Below are 23838 nucleotides of genomic sequence, written 5' to 3' on the forward strand. Positions count from 1 at the left end.
CAAATGACCACTGATGATTTTACTGTGCAGTTTGTTGCTTCCGCACCCAGACGTCTACCTCACCTTGCTCTCACAGCACTGAAACATCTCCAGAGCCTCTTCTACTTGAGCTTCATCATAACCCGATGCACACAGATGCTCGCGGGCCACCAGGTAGTTCAGGATCTATTGACAAAAAGGAAGCACATATGTAATCTGTGTATAATAAGTATGTGTTCTTCTTGATATTCAGGCAGTATTTGCAATGTTCTGGGTTTGAGGCTAGTTCAGGAACCTGAATTGCTTGGGAACTGAGTTGCCTCTCCAGGGCTGGGCTGTGTCAGTCGTAGCTGTGAGGGGAAATAGAGTTTTTATGACACATGGTGCAACTTTGTGCGTTCATGGTGCCATTCGCAGAAGTGAACGCGCTTTCTGAGGTGCGCTCTACTGAGGCCCCTCAACATAACATTCCCAAAAAGGGGATGACTGGATGTTGCGTTCATGATATATGGTGTGTTTTTTGTAAGACATAGGCCCTGCCTATATATGGGGAATCGCGTCATGATATAAGGAATCCAGGGGAAACATCTTTTGATTGTGCAACCTATGGTTCAAGAGTTATAGGTCAGTTATAACGCCACCATGAGAACAATTTGAAATATTTGGGGTGGAGATTCTCCCATAGCACACTGTGAGTGTGTGTGCATGCACACACACACACACACACACACACACACACACACACACACACACACACACACACACACACACACACACACACACACACACACACACACACCCCGACACAGACTTAAATTAGGTAATATTACACAATAAAATCCAGTTGATTAGGATCCCGAGTGTTCATTTCACTCTAACAGTGTACATCTACATATTTCAGATTCAGTTAAATTCAGATTCAGACTCGGGATTTTACAGTGTACAGCAGTGGTTAGGCAGTGGTTAGGCCCTGATAAGCACTTGGAATTGTAGGAGTCGAGGCATTACATTTAGTTTGTCTCGCTTCCACACATAAGTATCGTGAAAATAGCAGATCTACAAGCTCACAATGAAGCGAGGCGCTGTGAGTTTATAGATCGGACCTCCTTCTTATATTATTAGAAAATTTGGCCAATGTTTGACCAGTTTTTATAGCATGTTGTTGATTACATTTGATGCATTGATGATTCATTAGAAAAATCCTTTTTAGGTATTAAAAAGGTCATAAAAGTCCTTACATTCTCACTTTACTGTCATCTGGGGACACCCTGAACCACTGGTGTACAGTACCTTCTCTGGATTCCGATAGCCTGTCTTCTGCAGTGCCTGTATGGCCGTGCGCAACGGATAACCCTGCTCAATGACAGCTTCCAGCAGCTCTTCTTCTTCCTGACTCAGAGCTGACAGCAGCTCTGCAGATGAGTCAAGGAAAATCCCTTGAGATCTACAAGGCCGCAGAACCTAGGGCAAGAGAGGAACAACATACTTGTTCTGGCTCATTAACTGTGAACCTATAGCAAGGGAGCAATAGCACAGAACAGCACCGAACAGTATTCTGGCTCTTGAACTGACCTAGCAAAACAGGAAGAGACTATAGAAAGACATACTGTCTCATGAACAGATCCTAGCAAGAGAGGAGCAGCCTAGAACTGTATGCTGCCACAGGAACAGAATCTAGCAAGAAAGGAGCCTATCGTATACTCAGTGGCGTGCACAGACATTTTGAGGGGCAGGTGCTCAAGTAAATTATACTTTTTTTTCTTTACTTGGTCTGCTCTTTTTTCCCTCTACACCTATACTTCTTTGCCAAAAATAGCCGATCTACAAGCCCACAACGCCTCGCAGCGCGAGGCGTTGTGGGCTTGTAGATCTGCTATTTTTGGCTAAAGTTCTCTTCAGAAAAGGGATGCTAGGTTTCGAGTGGTTATGGTAAAAAGAAAAATCATATCACAAAGATTTGGCAGACCCCCTGTAGTAACTCTGAGGACCCCCTAGGGGTCCCGGACCCCCTGTTGAAGACCCCTGCTGTAAACTGAAGAAAAAAAAACATTTTTTCTTCTTTTTTTCAAAAGGGCACTTCTGGTCAAGAGGGCAAAGGGCAGGTGCTCTAGCACCACCTAGAGTCTATCTGTGCACGTCCCTGGGTATACTGGCACCTGAACTGTGAACCTATAGCGAGGGAGGAACAACATTGAACACATACTGGCTCATGAACAGTGTAAGAATGGAAAGCATTCCTTGGTTTTGCCTCTGAGTTAAGAGACGGGCATAAGACAGAACTTAATGTGAACATAGTTGACCTTCTGCCTGCGGTGTTGAACAGAGGGTCCTGCAGAGTAAGGGCGTGGCTGGGAGGGGCTGCCCGGCCGGGACTTTAAGGAGGGTTTTCTAGCCGGTGAATGCTGCTTGCGCTTGTGTCTCCGTCCATGGCAGCGAGGACTGGTCTGCTGTGTTGAAGATGCAGCTTGTCTGTGCTCAGTGCACCTGTGTCATCCAGAGAGAGAGAGAGAGAGACCTTTTAGCTCAACACCCGTAAGGTGTCTCCCGGGTGTTTCCCCAGGGCCCAAACGTACAAAAATATACATTATGAATAAAATGTATTCCCTATTTCAAAAAGAGTGAAAACAGGAGATCTACAAGCTCACGTGTTGCAATGCGAATCAAGCTTGTAGATCTGCTATCTTCACTTTCTTAAAGTGTTTTTCAATTTATGGAATTGTTTAGATTTTTGGTTTTGAAATTTTCTGAAATTCTTTTGAATCATTCTTGACTTTTTAAAGTTTGAAATATCTATTTTCTTAATCTTTGACATTTTTTTTGTAGGAAGCGTAAAAAAAGAGGAATGGATATTTACTCACGACCCCATAACAAGGGGTCCTTGACCCCAAAACGGGTTCAGACCCATTGTTTGGGAAACGGTGCTCTACATACAGCAGGTCTCTGGGTGCATCGAACCTCTGACTCCCTCTGCTCCTGGAGTAACGGTGTGCGGCGTCGGTGGAGGAGAACACCTCCTCATCCTCGGAGTAGCCGGCCGCAACCTCACTGCTGGAGATGAGCAAACGGACGGAGCGATGCTGGGGCCGGGGGGCGTCCGCAGAGCTCAGGCTGTGGCTCCGGGGACGAGAGCCCGGGGCAAGCAGGTCACTGCTGGCCCTGCGGACTTCCTGAGGACTGGTGAACATCAGCCAGTATGGGGGACACGATGGAGACTCCTGATAGGCTGGCCACACGTCCTTACAGTAGCCATGCTGTAGTCCAGTTAACACCCAGTTCTCCAGGGTGAACTCATACTGAAATAAACACACCCACAGTGGTGGAAGAAGTACTGAGAGTCCGGACTAGCAATACCACAGTGTAAAAATACTTGATTACAGGTAAAAGTCCTTCATTCAACTTACTTAAAGGTAGGTACTTAAAATAAGCGTTAAATAGCTCTATATTCTGATAGTACTCATTGCTATAGAGTGTTTGTTCAGTATTAGGAGTCTCCTTGTCTCTCCACCTCTTTATTAAACAGAAAATGCATTTTCGTTTCAGTTTCAGTTTAATTTCCAATTTTATCCAACCAGGACAGAGAACTCAATCAGGATATAGATTAAACAAGTGAAATTGGAAGTGATGACACTAAGAAATGAGCAGACAAAATTGGAACTGGAACACTATACAAATTAAGCTTAAAAATGGGTACTTTCTCCTGATTGGCTGAGATTTTGACACCTACCGAAAAATGTATTTTCTGTTTATTAAAGAGCTGGAGAGACAGGGACACATCTGTTACTGAAAAAACACTCTATGGCAATGATTACTATCAGAATATAGTATTTTAACCTTTAAACGAAAAACTTTTTGTTTTAACCAAAAAATATCACTTACCCTACCTTTAAGTATTAGCACCAAAATATACTTAAATTAGCAAAAGTAAAACTACTCATCAGAATACCCATTTTGGAATCAGCTGACACTTACAGTGAGCCTATTTTATACTTCGGCTAATCAAAAATAGCCAGTCTAAGCTCGTCTTGAGCTTTTAGATCTGCTATTTTTGAATAATCATTATCATCTAATCTGTCTAAAAAGTGACTAGTAGCCTAACTAAAGCTGTCAAATAAATGTAGTGGAGTAAAAAAAAAAAGTACAGTATTTGCCTTTGACATGAAGTGAAGTATAAAGTATCAAGAAATGGAAATTCACAAGTAAAGTAAAGGTACCTTGAAATTGTACTTGCAGTAAGACAAGTACAGTACCTACTCAAATGTAATTACTTTACACCACTGCACACCCAACAGTCCCAATCACTCCACCACCAATACACAGCGTCTTATAAAAGGGTTTCTTTCAAATATAAAGATGCAACAACAAGCACATATATGACTCCTGACCTCAGTGTCTCGTAGGATCTGCAGGTAATCAGGGAGGGGGATGTCTGGGGGAGTCACTGGTTCCATCGGTTCCACCAGTGAGCCCAGTGGGGTCTCAAATGGAAGCTCATCCAGGTTGTTCATTGTCACCAAACCATACAGCTGAGATATATATATATGTAAATAAATATATCAAAAAACAAAGCTTGTGCACTGAAAATAGCCAATCAACAAGCTCACAATTGTAGATCTGTTATTTTCGGTGTGCAACACTGAAACACTGCGCACAACAAAGTATTTCAAGCCCTTAGCAGCCCTTAGCATGGGTACAATATATTTATTTAAACATTTTCCCAAAGACCACCTGTAATTATTCCGTGGACCACTAGTGGTCCGGGGTCCACTGGTTGAGAAACAGGGGTCTTCTAGAGACTAGACTAGAGCACAGCTCAACTGTTATCATGATCCATGTGAGAGGTTTGGTGGCTAAAAGAGAATGTGCTGTACACATAATGCCTTACTAAGAAGTTAGAACAGAGGGCTACTCTGAACATGGATCATCTGGAATTACAGGTCCAAACATTCATTGCATTCTTTTCAGCACTCACCTTTTTTTTTGTGAAGAATATCCTCGGCAAATTTGTAGCCGTACAAAACACTGAGCGGGCGAGGTGTGTACAGTGAATGACTTAATACTGTAGACATCATCACACCAGATAAACCTCTTCATCACTCAAGATAAACCTCTTCAGCAATAAGCCTCTGACATTATCCAGAGATGTTTACCAATAATGGCCTACAACTCCTGTTACAACAACCATGAGGGCTGTTCATATTGGGATGCTCTATTATGTCTATACTGTTATACAGTATACTACAGCATTAACAGGTTCATTTGATATATCACCTATGAGTAATATTGCACTATAACAAGGTTGTGAATTTAAATTGCGTGTGTACAATAACTGCCTTTGTTGAAAGGGAGGGGGGATTTTCTGGTTCTCTCGGAAGGGGACATTGCTTTTAGACCTTCGCACAGCTGATGGCTAATCAGATGGCTCTGATGAGTACACAGGGGGAGCTGTTAGGGCCAGGGTTAAGTGTCTTGCTCAGGGACACTTTGACACGTACACTAGGTAAGCCGAGGGTCAAGCTGGTGACCTTCTGACTCCTGGACCACCTCTCTACCCACTCAACTATGGCCCACCCACTATACAGCAGCGTACACATTTACAATGGCTGTGGTCGCACGATGCTTTCTTTAAGTTCAGGAGTTGAATGGGATTAGAGAAACGCTGAGCAACTGAAAACAAGGCACGTCACCCTGCAGAGATGAGCTGCTTACATAAGCGTGACAACAGAATGCTGCTTAGTATGAATGCATTGATGGATGGATGGATAGATGGCTGACTGACTCGTTGGATGAATGGATGGCTGCTGCATGGTTGGATGCTTAGACGGATGGTTGGATGGTTGTTTAAACTTTAGATGGCTCAGTCCAGACAAGGAAATAAATAACAGGTCACCTATTAACATTATGAATGTAGATGAAAAGTAGATGAGTTGCCTGCCGGCTGACAAGGCAGAAAAATAATCATGATTATGTCGGGCAAGATTGACATCAGTATCCTATGACATAATTGTTTGGATGCCAAGTCAAGCCATGTAGAACTAGACTGGGCAAAACTGAAGTACAGTAATCTGTGATCATGATACCATTAGCCTCGATCTCCAGGCTTTTATTGTCTTGTTTTATGATACCATAGACTGGGAGGGTGGGTCTGAGTTTAGACCCACTGAATATTATAATATATTATAATATTCCCAGAAATGTCATAGCTTTTGTTGACGGATTTGGAAAATACTCTAGGATTGGGTAGTAGTATAAAAATGTGACACTGATCGGTGTAGCGGTTTTGCGACATTAACCACAGACGGACGGTCCGTTATAGAAATATAACGCTCAAGAATGAAACCAAGCCATTCTGTTACCAAATGGGAGTGGGAGTAATAATGCATATTATATGGCCTTTTATAGAGTGTCCACTGGTATATTGGTCTGATTTGGCCATGTTTCAAATATAATCCTCAAGAATTAAATGAAGTAATCTTGAGTCAGAAACAAGCTTTCAGTTACCAGGTAGGAGCTGCAATCACATGTTGGCAGGAGTAATGACACTGTCCGACCTTATAGAGTATAATTGAGACTTTTATTCAGAGTGATGACATTTTTGACCAATACAAAATAATGTGTACCAAAGTGCAACGACACACATTTTGAACACTGTCCGACCTTACAGAGTGTAATTGAGACTTTTATTCAGAGTGCATGACATTTTTGACCAATACAAAATAATCTTGGAGTTGATAGCAAACACTAAAGCAGCACCGTAGAATGGCAGAAGCAGATTTTTGTATGCATTTTTAATTAAAGGGTATGTTTTTCTGTGTGTGTGTTTTTTTTCTTCAATTTAACATCACATCTGAATCATGCAACTGGAACTATCTGAAGTCTACATGAGTCACATGAGTAGAATCGCAGAAGCAGAATTTCTATGCATTTTGAATGTTTTTTGTGTTTCTTATATTTTTTCAATTTAACATCACATCTGAATCATGCAACTGGAACCATAGATATATATCTATGACTGGGACTATCCATAGAGTTAAACATAAGGAACTATCTGAAGGCTCATAGAGTTAAAAGTGAAGGCTACACATGAGTCATGTGACAATCAAGCATTTTTTTCTTCCGCAATGAGGTTGATGACGTCACGTGAAAAAGGGCTGGACCATGATGGAAAGTCTCAGCTGTACATTTGCACAGGTGATTCAGTCCGTCTATCGACGCCACCCGACCTGTTGTGGTGGCCTCTGAAATGGGTAAACTACAGGTCTTTGAGATCAGTTTTAACAACAACAAGGTCGTTTACAGCCCGGGGGAGTCGATTTCTGGGAAACTAACCTTTCAACTGGCTCAGCCGCTGCAGTGTAAAGGTAAGCTGGTCCAAATGTTGTCTTCTTTTCCAGACAGTGTTTATCGTTATGGACCCTCTGTGTCCTAAACAAGGAAGTGGAGGATCCGATCCAGTGGTGGAAAAAGTACTCAAATGCTTTACTTCAGTATTAAGTATCAATACTGCAATGTAGACTACTTAAATAAATACAATAAAATAAATGAGTACATTTACTTTACTTGACAAAAGTATTGGAATCAAAATGTCCTTAAAGTACCAAAAGTAATTAGCCCTGAAACATGACTGTCATACCATGACAGACGAGCGTCATGTGAACCATGGCTACAAAAGTAATATTACTCACTCATTATGCAGAAATCCTCCATTTAAAGTTTTCAAAATTGTAGTCAAGTAAAAAGTACAATATTTGCCTCTGAGATGTAGAGGTAGTAGAGGTAAAAGTATTGAAAATTGGATATACTCCAGTAAAGTAAAAGTACCTCAAAATTGTACTTCAGTACATTACTTGAGTACTAAGTTAATTTCCACCACTGAAGTGGAGAATCTAACATCATTTAGATTAGATATTGGGGGCTCAGTAGAAATGTAGGCTACTATAGCATAATTCCCACTAGATAAACATGTGTTCTCTTAGATCATTCGCTTATGATATGACTTTGATATTATTGGCTACCTGTAAAGACCATGCTGTTTGGACACTTGTAGATATTCTTTTGAACACATTTTATTCGAGTGGAATTGGACCACCATTCAGATTATTATTTAATATTTAATATTAATGTATATATTTATACCTTTTGAATACCTTTATCTGGACAATAGACCACAAATATTACATTCGTTTTATGTGGGCTTCATTTCAGTACTTCAGGAAAAGGACAATATGGTTTTTGTACAGTCTAGCCTCTACACATTTAACAAGATGGCACTGGTTAATGTTTGTAGGCAAATGTGGTTGCATAATGTGTCTCAGTTTTTGGCAAAAGATCCTGAACTAAAGCAATGATCGAATGCAATCTTTCAACAGATGAATTAGGAGAACCAAGTTTTTTTTTAACCAGATTTAGCTCAATATCAATTTCAGCGATTAACCAATGTCAGATTTGCCCAAAAGTTCCTCTTTGTGTTGTAAAATGCTTGATTCTGTTGGGGGGGGAGTCTCTACATTTTCCATAAGAGATAAGATTAAGACAACCCCAATGACTAATGTGTTCCTCAAGAACATCACTGGTGTGAGTAACCAGTCCAAATGACAGAACAAGAACAATAGTTGATTCGTAGAAGTATAATTAGTATTTCCAGGTGTAAAGAATAACACTCCCTCCCTCCTGTACGTGCGGTGTGTGTGTTGTGTGGGAGTTTCTGTTTATCACATGTCAGTGGAGCTTCCAGTCTGTTGACATTCCTGTGCAGGTAGAGGTGGTCACAGTCTGTAGCAACATGAACATGCTCTCTAGTCTGTGCTAGTGAAAATTAACCAACCGCCTGACTGTGACATAAGGACTAATAAATCACTGATAGATTATGAAGCTTGCTTCACTTTCTGATGTGGCCCGTGCAATTTGTATTTAAGTGACACAGGTGCTTTCCCGGTTTATATGCTGTACTGATATTTAAACTTGCTTGCAGCAATCAAGGTGAACTGCAATGGTTTCTGTGGTGTCACTCACAAGGTTAACGACACAGCGTGGACGGTGGAGGAACAGTACTTCAACAGCACCGTCTCTGTGGCTGACAAAGGTACTGGCCTGCTCACTCCACTAGTGGCTGACACTATTATGTTTACTGCAGGGGTCTTCAACAGGGGGTCCGGGACCCCTAGGGGGTCCTCAGAGCTACTATAGGGGGTCCGCCAAATCTTTGTGTGATAGGATTTCGTTTTTTTACATTAACTTGAACCCTAGAATTCCTTTTCTGAGGGGAACATTAGCCAAAAATAGCAGACCTACAAGCTCTCTCAACGCCTTGCGCGAGGCGTTGAGAGCTTATAGATCGGCTATTTTTAGCAAAGAGGCTATAGGTGTAGAGGGAAAAAATAGCAGACTAAGTAAAAAAAAACTTTAATCTGACAATTTTATACAATATAGAGGGGGTCCCTGCTTCATCCCTCTCTCAGCTAGGGGGTCCTTGGCCTGAAAACGTTGAAGACACCTGGTTTACTGTATATCTATCTCCAGGCCTGGTGCTAGATAGATACAGTAAACATATTGGCAAATACATTTCTAGTGTTTGGGACTGTTGGGTTTTGTGTTTGGGAACTTGTTTGAAGTGCCTAATGGGTGGGGTTTAAGCCGTCATTGGGCATTTTTCCGGCTGTGTTGTGAGTCATGGAAACTGAATAATGCATCAACTTTGAAATACTGCGTTCATAGTTTGATGTGTGTAGCGCACACACCCAACCATGATTAACTACTCAAACTTTATTTGCATAAACTCTTAACCCATTTAGACCTGAGGCCGATTTTAAAAAACGCCTTCTAAATCCTAACCTAAGTTTTCAGAAAATCTTTTTATTCAAAAAATGTAAGAAAATTCCTGTTGTTATGTACATAGCAACATGTAAAATGACACGGATGCTTTACCGGTTTTAAAGGTATAACAATGTATAGGCTTTCCCGGACTTGAGCCACAACAATTGCTGGTATTATCATCCTTATTTTTTCAGAGAAAACTTAAAGCTAAAGTAATGAGTAAAGAAGTAATTATGTATATTATCTGTGTTTCCCACGTATTTGTGACTGTAAAATGGCCTCCATGAAGTTTGTGTGTACTGTACTAGTCAGCATATTACCCTGAGGCCAGGTTCGTCTCGTCACAAAGGAAACAACAGGGCTATTGTTAAAAAGGTTCCCGAGCCACTGACAGATGCTTATCTGTGTTCTCCTTGTCCCAGGAACTCTGAAACAAGGAGACCACTGCTTTCCCTTCAAGTTTCTCATACCAGGTAAGAGCGCTGAGTGATGGGGGGACTTAACACCTGTTGCACACATTCTTTCCTATGTATTCTTCTCCCTGTTTGCATTTCATTATCAGACAGACATGTCCAGACATGTTCTTATTTAGCCTAACTCTGCTCTGCTATGGAATATATAGACAAGCACACCAGATTTGTCTGCTTAATTCACATACCGAGTGTTTTTATGGGAATTTGTATAAAATGTGTCAGCCAGACGGGTATATTTGATGTTGTCTGCAAATCAGTGTTCCCTTACATTTATTTGTTGCAGCCAGTCACATTATCAGGGGGAGCATGTCTGTTCCTTTAGCCCTATGATCCCTCATGCTTTAAGTTTATGCGTCATTTTGAACCTTACTTCTGCAAACGAGGCTACACTTTCCCATACCATGTTGACAATGTCAGAATGCTGATCATGTTTACTCCATGTAGATACTACTAACCATGTGCAATATCCAACTAGATCATAACTGATTTCCATTGTATCGGTATGCAACTCGGATGGCACTCAAAATGAGTGCCATCCGAGGTGGCGCTTTAACAGGCCCATGTGAAAAAATTGGGGCAGAGGTTCTGAATTGGCATCCAGGGAGTGTGTGTGCACAGTTTCGGAGCGACAGGGCCAACGGTGCCGGAGATTAGCTGCTAACACACAGACAGGACGGACACACACACACACACACACACACACACGGACACTCGGACGGACACACACACACGGACGGACGGACAGGGGGCAAAACATACTCTCTCGCCATGCCTTTCGGCCTGGCGGAGACAATTAGCTGCATTTGTATATTTAATATTTCTAGACTGATGTTGACTTTACCACTTAAACCCTACCGTCCCTATTTTGGGGGGGACGTTTGCCGTAAATACTGTAGCCTGTAAATCTAGCCTGTAGATCCTGTTTTTGACAAATAGATTTGGTGTAGGGGAAAAAAGAGAAGAAAAGTACAGATCCAACTCGGGTCACGTTTACCAAGTATATAGGGTTTCAGTGATTTTTATTGCTGAACTGTTGCTTCCTGTATTTTAGTGATTAATGTTTATTACATTTCGTCACATAACGTTTTTTGGGCATTTAGCCAACATAGTAGAAAATAGGACTGAGGGAACATAGGGCTGACCTCCTATTGGGACGAACACAAAGCTCTTCTGACTTCTTCTGAAGCTAGTCATTATGTGGATTTTTTTTATTTTTCAGCATATTCCTTTGGTCCAGCACCCCGCTTTAGTTTCTAGGATGTGCATGTAAATCTTTGTTGATTATTATTACTTGATACGGGAACAAACAAATAATGGTGTAAACCTATGACCGGCTTTGATTTGTAATTACCCAAGCCATATTAAATAACCACATACCGTTAACTACACTCTACTTGTCTTTTGTTACTTCTCTTGCCTGGTAACTGACATATGGTTCTTGGTGACATGTGTGATGTCTCTTCCACACCTATGGTTCTTGTGTGTAGCTTAACTACCCCAGCCTGCCACTGTAACTTAAGAACCTGTGTGAAATACCATAGTTGTTGATCTGACGATTATTTTAGGGTGTGTTTAGGCACTATTAAAGTGTGTTATTCTAAAAATGTGATTAGATGAGTACCTTTGGAAACTGAACTCTCTGCATTTTTACAGATGCAGTGAGTATACCAAATCCAAAAGTTATATTACATTATTCAGAATGGAGGTTTACTATTGAAAGTGGAGGAGGGTGCCGTTTGTTCTTCTGCCACTGATAAGCCTGTTCACCTTCTGCTGAGGAAGGCACCAGTAAGCTCGGGTTGTCAACTGCCTCTAACACCTGTTCGTTAACGACCTTTTGAAATGGCATCAACTAATGTTTCAGTTTGTTCCTGCAACACAAAAAGCTATTTAACTCAATTCAAGTCAATGCTTTTCTATTGTGAAAACACACCTGTGCTATGAGTACAGTCAACTGGAAAAATGCTTATCTTGACAGCGAGATGTAGATCAAAACACAAAGTAAATAAAAGCAGTGCAACACGACAACACAATAGAAGTGAAGGTAGTATAGTAGAATATAATCTAAATGGCCCAATGTTAAAGCACTTGCTAGTTATTTTTTACCACGCTCATGAAATTGCTGTGTTCCAGCCTCAACCACAAACGCCATGTATTATTTTCTTCTCCTTTCTTGAGGTTGATAAATTATCTTTGTGTGGTTCCCTTGCCTGATTAAACTTGGTGTCCCGACCTGAAAATGTATTTCTTTTGTTTACTAAAGACTAAAGGGCAGGGCAGACCCCTGTTATTGAACAAACACAATGATTACTTGAAGAATGTAGAGCTGCAACTTCAATTTATTCATTGTTTTTTAAACAAACATATATCACTTCCACCCCCTTTTTATTTTGACCTCTTAATTTGAAGTCTTCTCCTTTTCAAACAAAGTGGTCCCAGTCCGTTTTGTTTAGTCATGGACTATATAAGGTCACTCGTTTTCAGATAACCTCTTCCTGCAATGTGAGAGGAACAAACTGAACCAGTTCTTTGTACCGCCATGAATCTTAATCTGTTGTTTGAAACCTGTGTCAACTCAGGACCTGCTTCTACAGGTACCTATGTTTACACCTGTTCCTAGAGCCTTTGTCAATGAAAATGACTTCATCTCACGTCATGAGAAATCCATTCTGACCTAGATATGTTAGGCTACATTGATTGATTTTACTTTTCTTTTATTTGACTTTACACCTCGTTGTGCACATGGTCTTACAAGACACTAAATGATTTACAGCACATGAAAGACTTTTACTAATTAACTCATAAGCCTCCGTAAACCATAGACCTATCCCTACATACTGTATATAAACTCTCAAATTGTCAGATGCGAGGACTTGACATCAGGTTTTGTTTACATTGTGGGTATTTTCATTCATTCCTATAAGAAAAGGGTAATCCTAATCACAATGCTTTTGACTCTTCCACCACCACAGCCTCAGCCCCCACCTCCTTTGAAGGCAACTATGGAAAGATCATATATCGTGTGAGGGCTTTTGTCGACACGCCAAGGTTCGCTAAGGACTACAAGATAGAGAAGCCCTTTTACCTGCTAAGTCTTCTCAACCTAAACGAAGTGCCTGACATATGGGTGAGAAAGCCACTGCTGGGTATTCTCTCACTAACAGAAGCCCTTTGTGTCACTGTATGCTAGGCCTCCTGTTAGGCCAAATGCGCTCAGACTTGTTGGCGAGTAATCCTTGTATGACAGTAGTATCCAGAGATAGAAGAATGGATCACAGTGACATTATTTAACATCCTTTTAATCCAAGTTAAGACTGTTTTTGGTTTTGTACTAAACTGAAATAAAAGTTTGTGATACCTTTTTTGTGTGCCTCTGCAGGACCCCAATATCTCTGCAGTGACTAGGCAGTTTACCTACATGCTGGTGAAGACGGGCACTGTGAACCTGCAGGCCCAAACTGATATGAAAGGCTACACCCCCGGTCAGATCATCCAGTTGACCGCTAACATCCAAAACCAGTCTGGGAAGACAACTGGAAATGTGGAGGCCAGTCTAATGCAGGTAACATGCCCTGGATTTTGAGCCGAGTTTGGTTAAACACATCAACCCTGGCGTCCCTATTTTGGGCAAATTTACGAAGAACTTTTAATGATTTTTAAATTCTCAAACATTTGTAGAAGTAGCAAAGATACTGTAGCTTATCTGCAAGCTCACAAATCATCGTGAAAGGCTTTAGGATATATTTTTCATATCAAAGAGGTAGACCCCGCACACCAAAAAGACATTAGATGGTCGGCTAGAAGATAGTCATAGATTGTATATTAGGAACTGGAGCTTGCAACAGACCATCTTATGTACAGTTATAAACTAGTTATGCCACATCCTTGAAAATAAACATTTTATTTGAAGACGGACAGTCATACTCCTATTTGAACATGGATAAACAAGAGCTCTTTCATTGTCCAAGGTCTCTTCTTAGATAACAGAGAAATAGCGTATTGTTTAATACAAGTATGTAGGAGAACATTTTTATCCTACAGTCTAAAGAGGAATGTTGACAGTGAAACGGCATTCAAAAAAGAATGGAAAGAGAAATATGCATTCCGCCGTGCTTTTTGCCACAGCGCACCCCGCTGTTGCCTGATTTGTGATTGTCTGTGCTTGTCATTTACTCTAAACATGGATAAAAGCATTCTTCAGGTCTGGGTAGACTTATATGTGGGACTGTCAGTCAGATGTAAATTATTTACAAAATAATTTGCTCAGCCAGATATTTTTGGTGTCCAGTTCTGGCGCACAGAGCTGGACACAGGCCGTCTGTTGACCACCCACGGCTGTTGAGTGAGTGATTGTATCAAAGGCTTTCATTATATTTAGAAATACAATGCCCTATATTTAGTTTGGCTCTCATATCTGCAAAAGATAAAAGACTAGAAAAAAAAACTAGATTAGAGCCCAACCGATGCCGGATTTTAGAATCTGATTCTGATTTTTAAAGAGTCCTAGACCACTGGATGTTTTAACCAATATTTTGCTGTTTAGATGAGCAATTAGTTATTCTTCCACACGTCTCTCAGCAACCTTAGATGATACAGGCTGGTCACAATGACAGTATCACCTGCGTTGAAGATGGATGTAACTATGGTTAATTTTCAGACAGATGCATTGATAACCTTGATAATAGATATGGTACAACATTTCTTTTTTTTTACATGCTAATCTTTCAACTGTCGTCACCCCACATTCAGCTATGCACTTCCAGATGTGTTACTGTCCTGTCGCTCTCGCTCTACAGTATTTAGGAAAGCATAGTCGAAATGTTGTGTTATTGGTCTGATGTCTTTATTGATGGTTTGCTATATTGCTGATCCATATGGCCCCTAGGTCAGGAGCTTATCTCCTGGACTTGACACTTGTGTGTCGCAGGGACTTGCCCCCAATCCAACCCTTGAGATGCCCATTCTTTTATAGTCTTTGGTATGTCGAACCCCATCATCCCAATCTCAAGGCGGACACCCTAACCACAAGGCCACTGAGCTTGTTATGAGCTACATAATGTATATACAAGTATATGTTTATATTCAAAAGAGACATGTGGATTTTAAAGGAGTTTCATCTCTGGAATAAGGTGCCTCAAAAAATATATATATTTGAAACGAAATATAGTTATCTTCAGGCATGAAATGGTCAAAGAGATTAAATAGTAGCTCGTCATTTGTATTTTAATAGTGTTGTGTGTGTGTGTTCCAGAAAGTGACCTACGAGACCAAGAAAGCGACCCATGACATCAGGGCGATAGCTGAGGTGGAGGGGGGCTCCGTCAAGCCCGGCAAAGATGCAGAGTGGAAGGAACAAATTATAGTCCCTCCTCTTCCTCAGTCCTCCCTGACTGGCTGTGAAATCATCAAGATTGAATATTATATTAAAGTAAGTCACAACTCACAAGTTGCCCCGTCTATGAATTTAAGAGACATTGATCGAAATGAATGTGTTTTGGGGGGGAAAAAAGGAAACTTGACTAAGATTTGCTACAACGAACAGGGCTGTGTTTTTGTGTTTTTTTTTAATTTATTGTAATATAATTTGACTGGCTATCGCAATGCAATTCATTGCTGGATGGTCTTGCAATGCAGCAACAGACGAGGCTCATTGAACCACATGGTAAAACAACTGTTGTTTTCCACGTAGCAAATCCTAGACCTAGAGTTTACTGAGTTAAGGGCTGTTCACTCCCAACTCAAGTGAATGGCAAAGTCCATACCACAGGTATAGCAAAGACAATGGTGAATGATATAGTGCTTGGTGGGAACAGCCCTTTACTCTTATCTTTCATGACTTGTTGTAAATGTCCTCTATTAGATGATATGCCTTTTAAATTAAAGTGTCTTTCCGAATACCCAGGTCAGTGTCAAATCTCCAGAGGTCACGCTGACATTGCCCGTGCACATAGGGAATGTCTCACTGGACAAAAGAGCGCGAAAGAGCAACAAATCGGCCACCTCGACCCCAGCTTCGGGTGAAACGACAACCTCTGCAGCAGAACCAACCGCCACCACTACTGCCACTACTGCCACCACCCCTACGTTAGCCCCTCGCACCGCCCCGAAGCCAGCCCCCCGGGCCAGACACTCCTCTTATTACCCTTCCCCCAGCGCCCCCAGCGCTCCTCCAGCTGATCACCACCTGGGAGCCGTAGGTGGGACGCCCGCCGGGGCTCCAGGTAGTGACTCCCTCCCCACCAAGAGCCACTCCCAGTTGGGCACCTCGGGCCCTCATGCTGCCATTTCCCCCAGTGCCTTCAGCTACGCCCCGGGTCTCACCTTCTCCCAGAACCAGCAGCAGAACAACCGCGCACCGGCAGGCTCCAGCAGCGGCCCTCTGTTCTGTGTTTCTACGGGCGCCACCATACCTTACTTCTCCGAGAGCGGTGCCAACCCCATGCCCACGGCGTGCCCGCTCATTCTGCCTCCAGACTACAGTTACTCTGCGTATCCACCAGGTCAGTGTGCGTTGTGTTTGGGAATATATACAACAGAGAATTAGAGCAACCAAAAGAAGAAAACAAAAGGAATAACTATATTATTAACTGCAATTTTAAAATGTCTTATTTTTTACCCAAAGGTAAAAATGTAAAGGTAAAAATGTTTTTTTGATTTCCCAAAGATACATTTAGTTTGACCTCCATCTGTCTATCATTCACCACAACTGTGTTTACATCTGAAAGCATGGCACGTGTTGCGTTTCCTTCCCAATTCCCATGAACACACTGTGTCATTGTCAGTGTAAATCAGGAAGTAAAACACAGACACTACAGTTGTTGGTATCGTTTTTATTACATTTTACACAATATATATTATATATATTTTCAACATGATCAACATGACCAAGCCCAACTCGAATTCCGACCACGGCCATCAATTATAAATGTGTCTGACCCGTTTGGGTAGACACCCTCTAGGTGAGAGTAGGGGTCAGACACACACAAACCATACACGGTCGGCAATCACAATGCCTGCAGCTTGTTTACTCGCAGGTGACCCATATGTCTTGTGTGTCATTCTCTACTACTCCCTGGCATTCAATCTGAATGAATGAATTTTCAGGCTAATCTAACTGCAGTTTCAAAGGAGTTTCTAATGATGACATTATCTCGAAAGTGTGGTCTGGGACTGTTTGTTCGGGTGTTGAATCATGAGCACTATCACCCAGTCTGATAAGCCTCCTTTCTATTGCAGTCGCCCCACCTTCCTACGACGAGAGCTGTAACACATGAACAACTGCAGATGGAGAGAAAGGACGGGCAACTGCTCTCCACCATTCAGGACCGTGAACTTTCAATCCACTTAATCCAATCATCATGTACAGTATACTTAAGATTTTGCAAGCCGTGTGTCAGAAGGAAGAGTTCTGTTTTAAAATGACATATTTACTGCTGAATTCTGCTCCCAAAATGGTAGCAATTTGAGGAATGGAGGATAACTGAACATGTTGTTGTCTGTGTTTTTCGAATATTAGGCAGTGGACAAAAGAGAAGTTTCCCCCAAAAAACATTATGTTGTGATGAAACCCTTATAATCATGACGTTTTAATTTACGTATTAGATAAGTTAACTTTTTATGGTGAAGTATTTTAAGTTGTTTTAAGAACCCACCATCTGAATCGAACTGTGATAAGTGATTTGACTCAAACCTTGTTGTCACAAAGTGAATGAGTGCACAGACTACTCGGCTCTTGACCAGATACACCTCAGAACACTGTTCATGGTCAATCAACACTACTCTCCTCTCCATAACACTGTTTTAGCACTTTTAATGTAAATGAAGGCGATGTGCCTCTCTCTCTCTCTCTCTTATATACTGTAACTGGAGCCAAGTTTTTAGTTGGCTCTGGGTGATTTAGAATTGAGCACTTAAAGATGACGTCTGTGATGTCTAATCTGAAATGTGCAGGAATGTAGTTTTATGTTCAAAAATACACTGCGTAATACATCTTAACAAGTCATATAATCTATTACCGACACCCGATACTAGATTAAATGTTTTTTAAAGGGGTAGGGTTTTTTTTCTCCCCAGTGTCATGTTTGCTTTTGGCAACCTTGTTTGACTTGTTCTTACTCGTGGATACAGCCGTGTCACAACAAATTGTACTTGTACTGCTTTATGAGGGATTCGGTAACTCCACTGTAACTAATGCACGATTCCGTTTTTTTAGCCTTTCAAAATTCATGTATATCTGATTATTTATTTGACATTGACTGAGAGCATGTTCATCTTATGATTCAAATGTTGTATCGAAGTTATTATGGTACATAAATGTACCATCCTGGTGTTCATTTCCTATCCTCACTTACAGTACATGTTTCTTTGTTGCAAAATGTTGCCTATTTGGTTTTAATAAACACTTTTGGTGCAACTTAGGCACATTCTCAGTGATGTATCCTGGGTTCACTGGGTGTTTCGGGTCTCGCAACATCATACACCCTCGCCCAGGCGACCCAGCCGGGGGTGATCAGGCCCCGACTTGTGTCTAAGTAGCTTGTTTGGTCCACGGATCTCCCCGCTTGATCCATAGCCATCTTGACGCCTTTTCTGCTTCGTCGATGTTTTTGATCCTGGTGTTCATTTCCCATCCTCACTTACAGTACATGATTCTTTGTTGCAAAAATGTTGCCTATTTGATACAGTTCAATGCCAATGCATCTAGTCTTATAAAGGTATCTTTAGAATTTTTGAAAAAGTTGAATGTAACATACATGCAGAAAGATGTGGGTTTTTTTTTTTATTGTTTGAAAGTTTTAATTCCCAAACTGTATGCTACTAATAAATCAGTAGAAGGATCAATTGTTACATTCTTGATTCACACATTAATTTGACGAGAACTCTCATTTAATTTGCTTTAAATTGCTCTGTGTGCACATTTTTGTTGTATGAGATAGTAGTATATATATATATGCAGTACGTCTATATAGATGAACATTAACATAAGACAAAAAGTTTAGAACAAAAAGGTATTGCCAAGACCCATTGTTACGTCAGAGAAATAATATACCAAACACACATTTCAGAACGTTGTTTTATATATATATATATTATGAATATTGATTCATAATATTATGGAATAGAGGATATGCGTGTGACATCATCATCAAACCCGGAAGTTATGCAGGAATGCCTACTGAGTGTCAAAAAAATACTTTCTGGCCTTGACAGCCCATGCATCCAAACAGAAAAGTCATATCTGATTGCTTTAAACAACATTAAACAATGTTAAACTCACTTTGCATGTTGCTTTGCCACTCGATGCCATTCACTTTAAGCATGCGCATATCCTCTATTCCTAGCTTTATAACTGTATAGGACTGTTGTGTATTTGACCTTCAATCCGATACCATTGTCTTTTACATTGCCCTTTTGATGCTACTTTTTTTCGGGTTGTATTGTGGCATGTTATTTATAGAACTGTTTTACATTTGAAAATATTGCTCTTAGTCATGGGCTGTTGGGGTTGTCTAGAAACTCTAGATTAGTAAAGCAAATAAATGTTTATAAATGATCACTAAAACCGTGAGACGTGTAATTATAACAATTATAATCACCTATTGATCAAGAAATAACTGACAAAACACAGAAAACAAACTATTGATCAAAAATATAATTGCCAAAATTGTTGGTAGCCTACTCACAGTCTCACATTCTATTTCAGTTTCTCAAAACTATTTTCACTACTGTATGTTTAGTTGGGGGGGGGGGGGGGGGGCAGTAAAAAATGATGTCTTGGAATCTCATAAATCTCATAAATCACCATGCTTTCCGTAGTGATCTACAGCAGTGTTTCTCATTTTTGTTTCATATCAAGGCTGCGGATCCCCATTTAAAAACATTTGCCAGCTGGGACCCCCATATGTTTTGTGTAATTTTTTTTTTTTAAATCCCTATTCTTTTAAGATTTTCCAGACATTTTCGAAAGTAGCTGAAATATAAAATATATGATTAAAGTGGTTGAATGGATTTGTGATGTTATATTATTAACTAATTATGCTGGGGACCCCCTCGAACCCCCTTGAGGATCCCTGGAGGTACCCGGACCCCACTCGGAGAGCCACTGATCTACACCCAGTATGCATGGTTCTGATGACAGTTAATAAAATCACAGCCTGTCAGTCAACACGACGAGGAGTAATAATGTACGAGACAATGGCGCCTCCCAGTGGCCAATTCAACGCACTGCTGCCTCTAAAAGCATAATCCTCACATGTTGAATGCGGCGCATCTCACTGAGCATGCTCTCACCAGTGTTGCCATGTCGGCATATTATAAGCGTTTTTTTGGGCTTGTTTCTAACGCGTAGTTGCTTATTTGGCCTTGTTTCTAAAGTGCAGTTGCTTATTTGTGCTTGTTTCTAAAATGTTTGCTTATTTGAGCTTGTTTCTAAAGTGTAGTTGCTTATTTGTGCTTATTTCTAAAATGTAGTTGCTTATTTGTGCTTGTTGTTAGTGTAGTATAGTTGCTTATTTGGGCTTGCTTCACATTTTTTTTTATTATTTTAACCAGTGGTTCTCAAATCATTTCATGTCATGACTCATGGACCCTCAAATTAATGTATAGTCCCTAACCCCCATCTGAAACGTGTTGTGCCAGCTAGGGAGCCCCTAGCTGGCCCCCTAGATTTGATGTCTCATTTTATTTCCAGATGTTTAAAAAATACATTGTGAGCTTGTAGATTGGCTATTTTCATATATATTTTATAATAGGTTTAAAGTGCTCATATGGCCTAGTGCAGTGGTTCTGGTTCTCAGCCAGTGGTCCTTGAGGGTGTTCCCCAGGTGGTCCCCAGCTAAATGATGGAGAGTTGGTAACCAAATGGACCCAGTCTAGATCTTTAACTCTTGAGAGAGTTAAATTATTGTTAAACATCTGGCATTATTAATTTACAAGAAGTCTACTCAATTTGAGAATGTACAATAATTGTTATTTTGATCAATGTTTGCCTGTTGTCTCTCCTACGGTACCAACATCAATAGGCCTACAGCATGGAATTGTGGACAAGTTTTGGGTCTGAGAGGCTAAATCTGGTGGTCCCGGTCCGTGGCTCAAATGCCGAATAAATAATGGACCTTGATGTGAAAAGGGATGAAAACCACTGGCCTATAATAGTGCCCTAAAAGTTGCTTCTTTTGGGCTTGTTTTCATAGACCATGGTTGCTTGTTTCTCTCACAACATCTGGCAACACTGGCTCTCTCTCACTCAGCCTCATCACATGACCAGTACCAAGCCGACTGGGTGGGAGAGGAAGGGGAACATTGCGTGTCTGTGTCCCCCTGGCTGCCCCCCTTCCACTGTCCCTTAACAATCCACAGCCAAGGCAAGAAGGAGGTTCTAAATCTGGTCAAAGTTTTACTACCAGGGCCTTGGTTTCCCCGGGATCTTCTCTCTGTTTACATAAGTTCTCCTTCCTTCACTGCGGGTGATCTCTCTCTGACGTACTACTCAGTAAGTTTTGACTTTTTGTTTTTGTTTGTTTCCTCTGTTGTGTCAGTTTTTAAGTTCCTCTCCCTGTTATGTAAAAGATGTGGCACCTTTGTGCTGCTGCACTTGCATCGCATGCTTGATGCTGCTGGCTCTCTCTGCAGGGGTTGCTTGAGAAAAGAATTATCGATGCATCATGTAATGGTAATGTGTTGTGCCGTGCGTGGGTCGATCATTGATTTCCTGCTTGCCTTTAGTTTCTCTTTAAATGCAAAGTGAGTGGGGGGCTGTGATTCCCCCCCCCCCCCCCCCCCACACACACACAGTGAAAATAATGAAAGCAATTCAATTCAAATGACTATTTTTTTGAATACTTTTATTGCAATTAATGCATATTACATTTCATGTTGCAGTACTTACTATATTACATCTTCTTGCAACTGTTTTCTTTTTCAATTCAAATGACTCTTAAGAAAATGTACACTCTCCTCCCCTTACTCTCCCCTCCCAGTATCCTCAGTCAAATCCAAGTGTGGGGAAGAAGAACAGAACCCCTCATTAACCCCCCCCCCCCCCCCCCCCTTTTCTTTTTCTTCTCTTGTACATATTTTTCACTCTTCATACCAGTAACCTGTAAGCTGATTGTATGACATTCCGTATAGTAGTGTGTATACCTGTCTGTCTCTTATATGTCATCATGATTTGTGTGCATGGGGATCTCATCTTAAACAAGCTCAGTGCTTAATGAGTCTTCCAGTTTAGTAGACCCTGTATTGTGAATTTGTACTTCCATGTACTGTTGTTCTCATGTCTTACTAAATAAAGTACATCAATCAGTCAATCATACCAATCATCCTCTGTAGAAGAACCATGGACTCCGATGATGGAGTCAGTGAGGGAGGGTCTGGTGGTCCAGGAGGCAGACGACCCTCTAACCCCAGCTCTGGTAAAGCCAGTGGAAGCAGCAAAGCTCAGAGAAGTACCCATGGAGGCAGCAGTGGTAGTGCTCAGAAGATAACGCCCTTCCACGGCTCGCCCATCGCCAGCAATGGCAGCCTAGTGTTCCGCAGCAGACAGCCGGGGGCGCCGCCGATGAGAACCTATGGCTCTCCTCGTGGTCTGCTCTTTGGAGCATCAGCTGGAAGCCCTGTTGTGGTTCCTCCAGATGGTGAGAAAACATCTGCTCCTCCACTGTCATCCTCCTCCTCCTCCGTAGCTTCTACTACACCAGCAACAGGCAAGACCAAAGCCACAGGAAAGCCCACCTCCACCAACCCCACTGTTAAGGTAATTATTTATAGCAGGGGTCCTTCAGGGGGCTCCACAGGTTCTCAGCAATTATTTTTTTCAAATAATAAATATAGTATCAAAATCACTTAACCACTTTAACCCATTAAGACAAATTCAGATTTTACAAATGCCTTCTAAAATCAGTAGTTAAAAATGTTCAAAAATAGCAGATGTACAAGCTTGCAGCACGGCACGAAGGGACGCGCTGTGAGCTTGTGGATCTGCTATTTTAGCAGATCCACAAGCTCACAGCGCCAACGCTAAAATCTAAATTTGACACTGATGCTTTCCCGGTTTTAATGGGTTAACCGTATTTTATACTTTTGGCTATTTGAAAATTGCTGATCTACATGCTCAAGGCGTCACAACTTGTAGATCTGCTGTATTTGAAACGTTTTGAAAAATCTTAAAGTTATGAAAAATGTGGAATAATTTAGAAAAATGTTAACGACACAAACCTTCTCTTATAGACGAATCCACAGAGCCGCTGCCCTTTGCCCTTTTGCTTTTGTCATAGTTTAAGACTTCATGAAGTTGTTTGTTGTTTGTTGTTTTTATCATTTCTCTTCCTGAAGCCCCATGGCAGTAAGGGAGCAGCCAAGTTGAACAGGTCTGATCGGCTCAAGACTGAAAAACCCTCGCGGAGCCGCAAGGGCAAGGCTGTCCCGTCTGATAACAAGCCACAGCCAGGTTGGTCATTCTCAGTGTCTTTTTCTTTGGCAGATTATGTGTGGAGTTTATAATATTTTTATTAGGTTTTTCAAAAAAGACAAGACGTAAAGGAAAAAAAAAAAAGAGAAAGAAAAAAGAGCATAAACG

The 23838-nt window shown here is 41.2% G+C and overlaps 2 protein-coding genes across 3 annotated transcripts in view; both read left to right on the plus strand.

Moving 5' to 3' along the window:
- The first annotated feature begins 7176 nt into the window (after positions 1 to 7176).
- arrdc1a (arrestin domain containing 1a) lies at positions 7177 to 19130 on the plus strand. Its single transcript, XM_084055307.1, has 8 exons — positions 7177 to 7337; positions 8948 to 9058; positions 10212 to 10262; positions 13235 to 13389; positions 13642 to 13824; positions 15514 to 15690; positions 16165 to 16762; positions 17499 to 19130. Exons 1-8 carry the CDS (start codon positions 7220 to 7222, stop codon positions 17534 to 17536), a joined length of 1431 nt encoding a protein of 476 aa, XP_083911433.1. The 5' UTR covers positions 7177 to 7219; the 3' UTR covers positions 17537 to 19130.
- A 2399-nt stretch (positions 19131 to 21529) lies between these two features.
- ehmt1a (euchromatic histone-lysine N-methyltransferase 1a) overlaps positions 21530 to 23838 on the plus strand; it is a 35978-nt gene continuing 33669 nt past the window's right edge. Inside the window, exons 1-3 of one of the 2 annotated variants that reach the window (XM_084054071.1) lie at positions 21530 to 21753; positions 22593 to 23016; positions 23595 to 23709. In XM_084054071.1, the coding sequence (XP_083910197.1) occupies positions 22600 to 23016; positions 23595 to 23709 (532 nt within the window). In that variant the 5' untranslated portion in view covers positions 21530 to 21753; positions 22593 to 22599. Of the gene's footprint in view, positions 21754 to 22580; positions 23017 to 23594; positions 23710 to 23838 lie in introns of those variants that run through there. The other variant, XM_084054072.1, reaches the window with a different exon arrangement.

This window comes from Gymnoscopelus microlampas (assembly GCF_963454915.1).
Source record: "Gymnoscopelus microlampas genome assembly, chromosome: 4".
In the NCBI taxonomy this organism is placed as follows: Eukaryota; Metazoa; Chordata; class Actinopteri; order Myctophiformes; family Myctophidae; genus Gymnoscopelus; species Gymnoscopelus microlampas.